We start from the raw sequence: 11,143 nt of genomic DNA on the forward strand, positions 1-11,143 counted from the left end.
ATTTTTTAATTTTTAAAAAAAAATTTTCATTTTTTTCATTTTTATTTTTAAAATTACTTTATTATAATTAACATCATTTATTCAAGCATGTCATCAGAGGAAGAGTCCGATTTATATACCCCTTATTCAGAAAGACCAGAATGGAGTGATGTTACTCCTATTCCACAAGATGATGGACCTCATCCAGTTTGTCCAATTATGTATACAGATGAATGTTGGTATTGATAAAACTTATATTTTTATTTAAAAAATTAACTTGGACTCTTATGAAACGGAATGCATAACCCCCCTCTCATAAAAACACAATTTACCATTAAATATAAAAATAATTATAAATTATTAACAATATTTAAAAAACAGTTAAAGATAAAATGAATTATTTTAGAGCAATATTAAAATCAAAGGAAAAATCATTAAGAGTCTTAAAACTTTTAGAGGATATTGTTCAAGACAATCCATCAAACTATACAGTCTGGTATTATAGAAGAGAAGTGTTGAAATCAATCGAAAATGATACATCAATTGAATATGATATTGCAGATGAAATGCAACTATTAAATGAAATGGGTGAAACTGATCCAAAGAATTATCAAATTTGGAACCATCGTCGTTTTATTGTCGAGAAATACATTGGAGCAGCCTCAAATGAAGGAGAAAAATTATTTTTATCAGATGTTTTAAATGAAGATGCCAAGAACTATCATGCATGGTCACATAGACAATGGCTTTTAAAAACCTTTCAACAATGGCAAGGGGAGTTAGAATTTGTCAACAAACTATTAAAATTAGATCATCGTAATAATTCAGCTTGGAATCATCGTTTCTTTGTTCTTTTAAGTAATAACCAACTTCCATTCTCAAAAGAGCTAATTGACCGTGAAGTTGAATTTGCTCTTGGTTACATTAAATTTAGTCCAAATAATGAATCACCATGGAGTTATTTAAGAGGTTTATTTAAAGGACAATCTTTATTAAACTATCAAGATCTCTTAAAGCAATTATTAGAATTAAAATCGAAATATATTGGTTGTTCACATGTCAATTCTATAATTTTAGATTTTTATCAAGAAGAAAACTCAAAAAAATCTTTGGAAGATTCATTAAATGTAAAGTATAAATATTGAAACTATTTCAATTTCATTTTTAGAATTTTTATTAATCCATTTTTTTTAAAAATCTTTTTTTATTTAGATTTGTAAATTATTATCAGAAACCATAGATCCAATTCATAAAAAATATTGGGAATTTAAATATAATACAATTGAAATCAAATTAAAATCATTATGAATCAACATGTGATTTTTATTTATTTTGGACGCGTGTAACACGCTTAAGTAAAGCATGGAATTTTTTTGTTTTTCCCCTCTATCATTTATTTAAAAAAACAAATAAAATATTCAGAAAAATTTAAAATAAAAATAAAAATAAAAAAAATTAAAAAAATAAAAATTTTTTTAAAAAAAAAAAAATTATAAATTGTAATTTTTAACCACATTTAATAGCAATATAAAAAAATAATAACCATAGTAAAATAGTAACAGTAAATAATTAATATAATGGTATTTGCAGTCAATCCAATTGCATGTAAACACTTGGTCGAAGAGTTTGATAGTTGTATAAATATTTCAGTTTTTGATAATTCAAACCGTAAATTTTGTCAATGCAAAAAAAAAATAAAAAAATACATAATTATTTACAATTCTTTTATTTAATTTTAGTTTCATCGCCACAATGTAATGTTTGTAACGATAAAAGTGAAAATTGGATATGTTTAAGATGTGGTACAGTATCATGCTCAAGACACGTTAATGGACATGCAGGTGAACATTATGAATCAACAGGTCACCCCATATCAGCCTCATTTATTGACCATAGCTTTTGGTGCTATACTTGCGATACATATGTATACGATAGATGCCTACACGAAGTCGAGGATATTTTAGGTACAATTAAATTCTTTTCAAAGAAAGAAAATGTGGACAATACAGGCAGCAATGAAAAGGAGTTTGACAAAGAAGATTTAGCTGAGGCAATTAAAAATAGTTTAAAAATAGCTAGTGATAAAGAAAAAGCTGATGATCAAGTCGTACCAAACGATTCAAGTATTGAGGAAGATAAGGTTAATGACGATAAAACAACAACTACCACAACAACAACAACAACTACTACAACCACAACAACATCTGAATCAACAACAACTACCACCACTACACAAACTATACCACAAAAACCAACACCACCATTACCAACTTTAGATGATTATGTTGATAAAATTATAAATAGTGACGAAGATGATTCATCATCATCATCTGATGAAGAGGTAACCCCAACATTAGTTCAAAGAATGAAGGAAATGTTTTTTGGTAGAAGTAGCGGTAAAACTGAAACAACACCATCAAGTGGTTTAAAACAACCAACCATTGAAGAAGTTGCAAACTATATAAACTCTGGCAAATGTAAAAATATTATTGTGATGACTGGTGCTGGTATTAGTGTTGCTGCTGGTATTCCTGACTTTAGATCACCAAAAACTGGTCTCTATCAAAAACTTGGACAATATAATTTACCATACCCAGAAGCAATTTTTGAAATCGATTTTTTCAAAAATAATCCAAAGCCATTTTATGTTTTATCAAAAGAATTATATCCAGGATCATTTAATGTAATATACTTTATATATTTATAATTTGTAGTTTAAATATAACTAATTTCTATTTTTTAATTATAATATAGCCAACACCTGTACATTATTTTATTAAATTATTAAATGATAAAGGTTTACTTTTAAGAAATTTTACTCAAAATATTGATACATTGGAGCGTGTAGCTGGAATTCCTTCCGAAAAATTAGTTGAAGCACATGGATCTTTTGCATCTTCAAAATGTGTTACCTGCAGACAATCCCACACCACAGAATATGTGAGAGAAAAGGTATTTAGTGATTCAATCCCATACTGCAAAGAAACAATAGAATGTAAAGGTGTCGTCAAACCTGATATTGTATTTTTTGGTGAATCATTACCATCACGTTTTAACGAGTGTGTTAGAGAGGATTTCCCTAAATGCGACCTATTAATTGTTATTGGTACATCACTCAAAGTTCAACCATTTGCCTCATTAATCAACTTTGCTAAAGATATCCCACGTGTATTAATTAATTTCGAAGAAGTTGGTGCCAATCCTTATGGAGGTTTTAAATTCAATGACCCATCAAATAAAAATGATGTAAAATATATTGGTGATTGTCAAGTTTTAATCGAGCAATTTATTAAATTATTGGGATGGGAAAATGACTTTGAACAAATTTTAAACCAATCAAAAAATAAAAAATAATCAAAAAATAAAAAAATAAAAATAAAATTATAAAAAATCTGTGTCAATCGATTTTGTTTAATATTTAATCTTATAAAAAAAACACTCAGTGGGGATCCAAATTCTTTAAAAGGTACAATTTTAATATTTTTACAATAAAAATCTGATGATTTGGCATTTTTTTCAGTTGTAGTTTTAAAAAAAAAAAAAAAAATTATTAAAAAATAAAAAAATAAAATAAAAAATAAAATAAAAAAAAATTTTAAATTTTTTAAAAAAAAACTGTTATAATCGTTTTTTGTTTTATTTTGTATAATAATAAAGATAATATTAAAGGCAAAAAAAAAAAAAAAAGAAAAATATATTAATATACAGAATTTGTAGTTATATATTGTTTTTTTTTTTAAAAGACAAAATTAGTTTTGTAATTTTGTAAAGAATTTATTAGTATAGAGGCAAAGTTTTATTTATACTATCATCAAAATAGAATAATTTATATAAAAATCTCGTGTCAAAATTCAGCTTTGTTACAAAACTTCACTTCAACACACCCTTCTTTACTTTATTTCTTAAGGTATGTCAATATATATATGTAAAAATCAAAATCAACTAAGAGTTTGGAATTTTGGAGTAAATTAAATAAATTATATTAATTAAAAGTATAATTATAGCCTCAGTCAATTTTTATTGTTGTTGTTTTTGTTACAAACTGTTAAAAATAAACCCACACACTACCACACAAGACTTTTTTTTTTTTTTAAAATATACAAAATAAAAATATTATTTTTTTTGAAAAAAATTGGGTCATTATTATTAATTATGTCATAATATTAAATAATAGTTTATATAATAATAATAATAATAATAATAATAATAAAACTATTGTTCATTATATATTCAAAAGTAAAATTTTTAAAATCAATAAACCTTTCATAATATTTTTATTATTACAAAACCTTTTGTTTTATTTTTATTTATTTTTATTTATTTTTATAAAACAGTTTTAATCGGGGTTGTTTATTTGATTGATCACAATTGACTGATCATCATTAAAAAAAGTAAAGAGTCAACTCAACACATCATAAAGACAACAAAAAACATCATCCAAACTAAAATAAATATTTTCACCTATATAAAAACCAAACATCCCATTTTTTTATTTATAATAATTAAATTCGAATCGATTTTATTTGTATTGTTTTTGTTGTTTATTAGTAATTAAAAAAAAAAAAAAAAAAAAAAAAAGGTTATTTTTAGGAAAACAACCACATACAATAAATACAATATCATTCACACTCACTATTCACATACCACTTTACCACTCAAATTTGACAAATCAAGTTAAAGTGTGCCGTGTTAAATTCAATATATTAGCACTATAGAGAAAATCAATTTATGAAAAAAATACATAAACACAAACCCACACATCCATATTTATATGTGTTCTTTATAATAATCACTCACTCACACACATATAAACAATATTAAAAAAACAACCCACACATCACACAGCAACTTACTCACCCACATCATATTTTTTTATCATGCACAACAATAACACACACTTTACTACACACATATTATTTATATATTTTTATTTTATATGTAATACATAAAAGTAAACAAAAACAATAATAAATTCTTTCTCAGTTTTTTTATATATATATATGTATTATTATTATCATTTTATTGTTCAACCCCCACACATTTCGTTTTGCATCAATTATTTTTTTTTTTTTTTCTCTTTTTTTTAAAAATTTTTAAATTTTTTTTAATTTTTAATTTTTAATTTTTTTTTTTTTAAATTTTTTTAAATTTTTTTCTTTATGTACCTATTATTTAATTTAAATAATTATAATAATAGTATAGTTTAATTATTTATTTTTTATAAATAAAAATAGTTTTCAGTATACACCATATTCTTATTTATTAATATTATTTATTTATTTATTTATTTATTTATTTATTTATTTATTTATTAATTTATATTTATGTTATTTATGTTATTTATGTTATTTATTTATTAATTTAATTTTTATTTAGTTTTATTTATTCCACTTTTTTATTTTATTTTTTCACTATCATCATTCACTATCTACCATTTTTAATTTATTTGTGCTCTAACGGAGTATAAGGTATTATTTTTTGTTATTTAATAGATTATCTACGAGGATTAAAATTTACAAATAGCTTTATCAAATCACACATAAAACTTTCGCTAGGAGTTCAGCAATAATAATAATAATAATAACACATAAAAATATAGATAATATTTAATAAATATTTCACACACCCACACATTTAATCAATAAAAAAAAAAGGTTAAATCACAACCCACTTTATTAACAAATTTTTTTTTTTTTTAATTATTTTAGATTTTTTTTAAACCTGTACTATTATATCTCAAAATCTGTTTTTTAAATAATAATAATAAATTATTAAATTGTAACATATAAAAAGATAGACAACATAAATACATAGTAAGTATTTTTTTTCTTTTTTTTTTTTTTTTATATTAAAAAACCATATTAACTTTTTTTTTTTAAAAAAAATATCAATAATAATTTTAGTTATTTATTTTAAACATAAATTTCACAAAACAATATATTTTATATATAATAAATAATAAACAATTTTTAAAATGGAAGAAGTTGAATCTTTAAACTATATTATTGGTAGTAATGAAAAACCCACCAACAATAATATCAATAAAAGTCCAAAAAAAGCGTGTAATAGTAAAATAATAAATGAAGATTATAATGATGATTCAGATTCAGAATCTACATCAGAAGAAATTGACCTTTCAGATTCAGAATATACAGATTCAAGTAATTGTCCAGATTGTAAAGCATTAAATTCAGAAACCTGTTCTTGTAGCAATACCAGTTGTTCAAATAAACATTATACATCAAATTCATCACATTCAGAAAATTGTAATAATAATAAAATAATATCAGCAGCTATCAGTAATCATGAAAATATTAGTGCTCTTTCAAATAGTAATGGATCAATTCCTAAAAGCATCAGCACTGGTAATATAAATGGGACTTATTTGACTGTTGGTAGAGGTAAACATGTATATAGAAATCCAATTACCTTGGTTGAAGAGTTTACCACAACTTCACTTTCATTATATAATGATAATGAATGTTCATTATCAACAGAGAATATTTTTTCAATTATTAAAGATATGGAGGATGCAATTACTCCAATAGAACATATGTTAAATCAATCCCTAAGTGCCCAACCCTCACCTTCTGTTAATCCAAGTGTTTTGATTGTTGCACCACCATCACAACCAATTTCATCTGATGACACAGAATTAAAATCAAGTAAAGAAATTGAACAGCAACAACAACAACAACAACAGCAACAAAATATACAGCTTCCACCACCAAGAAAACTCTCTATATCAGCTTCATCAATACCCATACCAATAGTTTCAACAGAAGAGTCGGTATCACCGATTGCGTTGTCATGTTCAGCACCATCATTCCCTGGAATTTTAACTACACCAAAATATAGCGAAAACGATATTGTAATAAGTTTGGATGACACAGCATCAGTTTCATCAGTTGTACCAACAACCATTAATATAAACCAATTAAGCCAATCACAACAGCAACAGCAACAACAACAACAACAACAACCCTCCTCATCAACAGCAACTAAGATTTCAACCAAAACCAAACAACTTTTTCACACTTTAAAAAAGAAACATAAACATTATTACAAAAAATCAAGTAATGATGATGAACAACCAATTTCAGCCTCACCAGTTAAAAAAGAAAGAAGAAATAAAAAATCTATTAAAAAATCAAAATCAACCGAAATAATAGATTCTGATAAAATTGTAGAAAATAAAGAAAATGTAAATAATCAAAACGAAAACTCAAACTATAATAATAATAATAATAATAATAATAATAATAATAATAATAATAATAATAATAATAATAACAATAATAATAATAATAATAATAATGAAAATAACAATAATGATAATAATGGTAATAATCAAGATAACAATATAAATGAAAATAATATAAATGGTAATGGTTCAAATGATAATAATGATAATAACAATAATAATAATAACAATAATAATAACAATAATAATTTAAGAAATAGTAAAGATGAAGAAGAAAATATTAAAAAAGAAGATAAAGAAAATGAAGAAAAAACATCGACAATTGAAATTAAACAAGAAAAATCATCAACACCATCATCATCAGCATCACCATCAGTTATTGTACCAAATTTAAATTTAGAAAATGTATCACCTACTAAAAACAATAGTAGTAATAGTCAAAATAATAATAATCAAAACAAACCTGCAATTGGTACTTATTCAGTATCACAAGTTTTTACAAAAGAAGAATCTCCAGTTTTTGTTTCATCTTCTTTACCAGCTTTTCCAATTTCAGAATTAATTGGTGAACCATTAGATTTATCAAATGAAGAAGAGATGCCAAGAGGTGGTAGAGGCAGAAGTAATGCATTTTATTTAAAAGGTCCACCTGTATTAGAAAATGGTGAATTTAAAATTGTTACACCCAAAACTCCATCTGTACAAATTCATATCCCAGGAGCTTTACCAAAAGAGTCAAGTTCATTAATATCAAAGCCAATTGGTTTATTATCAAAGTTAAGAAGACATCGTCATCATCACCACCATCGTAAATCTAAAGAGCCCCAAGAAAAAGATAAAGATTCAAGTGCCACAATAGATACAACTTCAGCTGGCAAAGAGTCCTCAACAGCAAATAACAAAGACTCTATTTCAACCACTTCGTCATCCTCCTCCTCATCATCATCATCGAATAGTAAAGAATCAAAGAAAAGCTCATCAACCAATAATTTATTAAGTAGAGTTGTCAAAGGTAATTCATCAAGATTTATAGTTGGATTTGCTGAAACCATTGGTAGAAGAGCAAATATGGAGGATGAATCAGTAATTTATGGTACATATAGAGGTAAACATGATGAAGATTACTTTGCATTGTTTGACGGTCATGGTGGTGCTGATGCAGCTAAAATTGCATCAACCGAACTTCATCGTGTATTAGCAGAGAAATTAAAACAAAATATATCGAATCCAGTAAAATGTTTAAAAGAATCATTCGCATCAACACATGCAATTATTAACGATCGTGGAGTTAAAGGTGGTACAACAGCAGTCGTCGCTTTATTTATTGGAAAAAAGGGCTACATAGCCAATGTTGGTGATACACGTGCTGTACTTTGCAGAGATGGTATTGCAGTTAGAGTGTCACTAGATCATAAACCAAATCTCCCAAAAGAAGAGGAACGTATTCGTAATTTGGGTGGCAATGTTGTTACAACCACAAATAGTGCCGGTGTATCAACATCCCGTGTCAATGGTCAATTAGCGGTATCAAGAGCCCTTGGTGATTCTTTCCTCAATCCTTATGTCAGTTTTGAACCTGAAATTCATGGTCCTGTTAATCTCGAAACTCATATTAAAAATCAATTTATGATTATTGCTTGTGATGGTATTTGGGATGTTATTTCCGATGAAGAAGCTGTTAGTATAGCGGCCCCAATATCAGATCCAGAAAAAGCAGCTATAAAATTAAGAGATCAAGCTTTTAATCGTGGTAGTACTGATAATATTTCAGTATTGGTTATTAGATTTCCACCATTTTCGGAATAAATATTAACATATATACATACATAAAATAAAAAATAAAAAAAATAAAATATATTTTTAAAAACTAATTTATATTAAGTATTCCAAAACACACATCCAACCCATCAAAATTTGGTTCAATCCACTTTTTTTATTTTTTTTATTTTTAAATTATTTTTTTTATTTTTTTTATTTTTTTTATTTTTAAATTTTAATTTTCAATGGAAGCAATGAAATGGATTTTTTTTAAATTTACTGGTGATTTTTTAGAAGCAATGGAATGGACATTCGATATTCTTGATATTTTGTATTAAAAAAAAAAAAATTAAAAAAAAAAAATTTTAATTTTTTTATTTTTTTATTATTTTTAATTTATTTTTATTTTTGTTTTTGTTTTTTTAATTTTTTATTTCATTTATTTCATTCATTCAAACTATTTTCATTTTTTACCTCTTTTCTTTACATAATTTTTATTGTATTATTGTATTACTAATTATTAATAAATATAAAAAATATATTTTAAATTTACAAAAAATGGGTTCAGAAGAAAATAAAAAAGTAAATACTACAACTACATCATTTGGTAATAAAATATTTTTGGGTGTTGGTGGTGCATTTGTAGGTACAATATTTGGATATGCTCTCCAACGTGGTAATGTTTATTTACCATCAGTTATTCAAGGCCAAATGAATTTTTCAAATTTTACAATGCTTAAAATGTTTATGACTGCTTCACTTACAAGCTCATTAGCCGTTACATTTTTAAATCATCGTAAACTTATTACAATCGAAAGTCTTCCAGTCATGTATAAAAGGTATTTGTTTATTTAACTTTAATTAATTAAAAAAAAAAAAAAAATCATAATATTAATTTATTATTTAATTTAGAAATCTAATTGGTGGATTAATTATGGGTTCAGGTATCTATCTAACCGGTGCATGGTAAATATTTATTTTAAAAAAAAAAATTGTTGATCAACAATTATTAATATTAATATTAATATTAATTTTTATAGTCCAGGTACAGTACTTGCACAAGTACCAGAAATTAAAGGAACATTATTTACATTATTAGGTGGTGTTGTTGGTGCAACTTTTTATGGATACATAGATAAGATCATAAATAAACTTTTCCCTGCCAAAAATGATGACAAACCAACACTTTATCAAAAACTTAATGTATCAATGGCAAAAGTTACCATTCCATTTGCTTTGATGCTCGCAGGTGTTCTCTATACTATCGAATCATTTTTCCCATGGCAAAGTGATAGTGGTGTTTCACCAAATACCTCAATTTTAGGCTCAGATAGTGTTTGGTCTCCATACCGTGCAGGTCTCACCATTGGTCTTCTTCAAATTCCAACTCATTTAATTTCAAAGGGAGGTCTTGGATGTAGCAGTGCATACGTTACAATTGGCTCAAAAGTCTGCAATGCCTTTAGTTGTACTGTCGATTATTTTAAAAAGTTTAATTCTGGATCAAAAGCATATTTTGGACCATTATTAAATGCTGGTATTATTTTTGGTGCCTATTTGTCATCATTATCCAATCCAGCACCACCTCTCGATGCTGCTGGTGGTTCACAAACCTATTTAACACATTTCTTGGGTGGTTTTATTTTATTAATTGGTGCCAGAATTGCTAATGGTTGCACATCAGGTCATGGCTTAAACTCAATGGCTAAAATGGAACTAGGCTCATTTATTGCTGTAGCAAGTTTATTTGGTGGTGGTATTTTAACTTCATTTTTATTAAATAGAAAATAGTTAACTTAAAAAAATAAAAAACAAAATAAAAAATAAAAAATAAAAAATAAAAAATATAAAATATAAAATAAAAATTAAACAAAGTAAATTAATGTGAGATTTTTGGTTTTTGATTTTTTTACTTTTTTTTTATCAAAATTTTATTTTTATTTTTTTTTTGATTGTTGTGGCATTTATATGCCAAAAGTATTTTACTATTTTTTTTTTATTTTTTTTTGAATTATCGAGAAAATCACCCAATAATAAAATATTGGGCATAAATAATAATTGATTTATTTTTACAGGCACAAATAAGCGGTTCTAAGGAAACATCAAATGATCTTTTTTTTTTTTTTTTCAAAGATTCAAATAACCGGTTGATTAAAAAAAAATTTTATTTAAAAAAAACCGTCGTTCTTTTTTTTCTTTTTT

At 25.1% G+C, this 11,143-nt stretch overlaps 4 protein-coding genes across 4 annotated transcripts; all 4 read left to right on the forward strand.

The window, feature by feature from the left end:
* Positions 1 to 87: 87 nt before the first annotated feature.
* DICPUDRAFT_28303 (uncharacterized protein) lies at positions 88 to 1,287 on the forward strand (the record flags this gene model as incomplete). Its single annotated transcript, XM_003284771.1, has 3 exons — positions 88 to 214; positions 361 to 1,106; positions 1,192 to 1,287. The coding sequence occupies 3 exons, from the start codon at positions 88 to 90 to the stop codon at positions 1,285 to 1,287; spliced, it is 969 nt and encodes a 322-aa protein (XP_003284819.1).
* A 269-nt stretch (positions 1,288 to 1,556) lies between these two features.
* DICPUDRAFT_28319 (uncharacterized protein) lies at positions 1,557 to 3,333 on the forward strand (the record flags this gene model as incomplete). The annotated part of the gene is made up of 4 exons (XM_003284772.1): positions 1,557 to 1,647; positions 1,719 to 2,004; positions 2,104 to 2,662; positions 2,734 to 3,333. 4 exons carry the CDS (start codon positions 1,557 to 1,559, stop codon positions 3,331 to 3,333), a joined length of 1,536 nt encoding a protein of 511 aa, XP_003284820.1.
* Positions 3,334 to 5,149: 1,816 nt separating this feature from the next.
* DICPUDRAFT_45736 (uncharacterized protein) lies at positions 5,150 to 9,052 on the forward strand. Its single transcript, XM_003284773.1, has 3 exons — positions 5,150 to 5,447; positions 5,688 to 5,792; positions 5,883 to 9,052. Exon 3 carries the CDS (start codon positions 5,954 to 5,956, stop codon positions 8,987 to 8,989), a length of 3,036 nt encoding a protein of 1,011 aa, XP_003284821.1. The 5' UTR covers positions 5,150 to 5,447; positions 5,688 to 5,792; positions 5,883 to 5,953; the 3' UTR covers positions 8,990 to 9,052.
* Positions 9,053 to 9,499: 447 nt separating this feature from the next.
* DICPUDRAFT_53209 (uncharacterized protein) lies at positions 9,500 to 10,830 on the forward strand (the record flags this gene model as incomplete). Its single annotated transcript, XM_003284774.1, has 3 exons — positions 9,500 to 9,780; positions 9,854 to 9,907; positions 9,982 to 10,830. The coding sequence occupies 3 exons, from the start codon at positions 9,500 to 9,502 to the stop codon at positions 10,730 to 10,732; spliced, it is 1,086 nt and encodes a 361-aa protein (XP_003284822.1). The 3' UTR covers positions 10,733 to 10,830.
* Positions 10,831 to 11,143: the final 313 nt, after the last annotated feature.

The sequence above is a fragment of the Dictyostelium purpureum genome (genome assembly GCF_000190715.1).
Source record: "Dictyostelium purpureum unplaced genomic scaffold DICPUscaffold_32, whole genome shotgun sequence".
In the NCBI taxonomy this organism is placed as follows: domain Eukaryota; phylum Evosea; class Eumycetozoa; order Dictyosteliales; family Dictyosteliaceae; genus Dictyostelium; species Dictyostelium purpureum.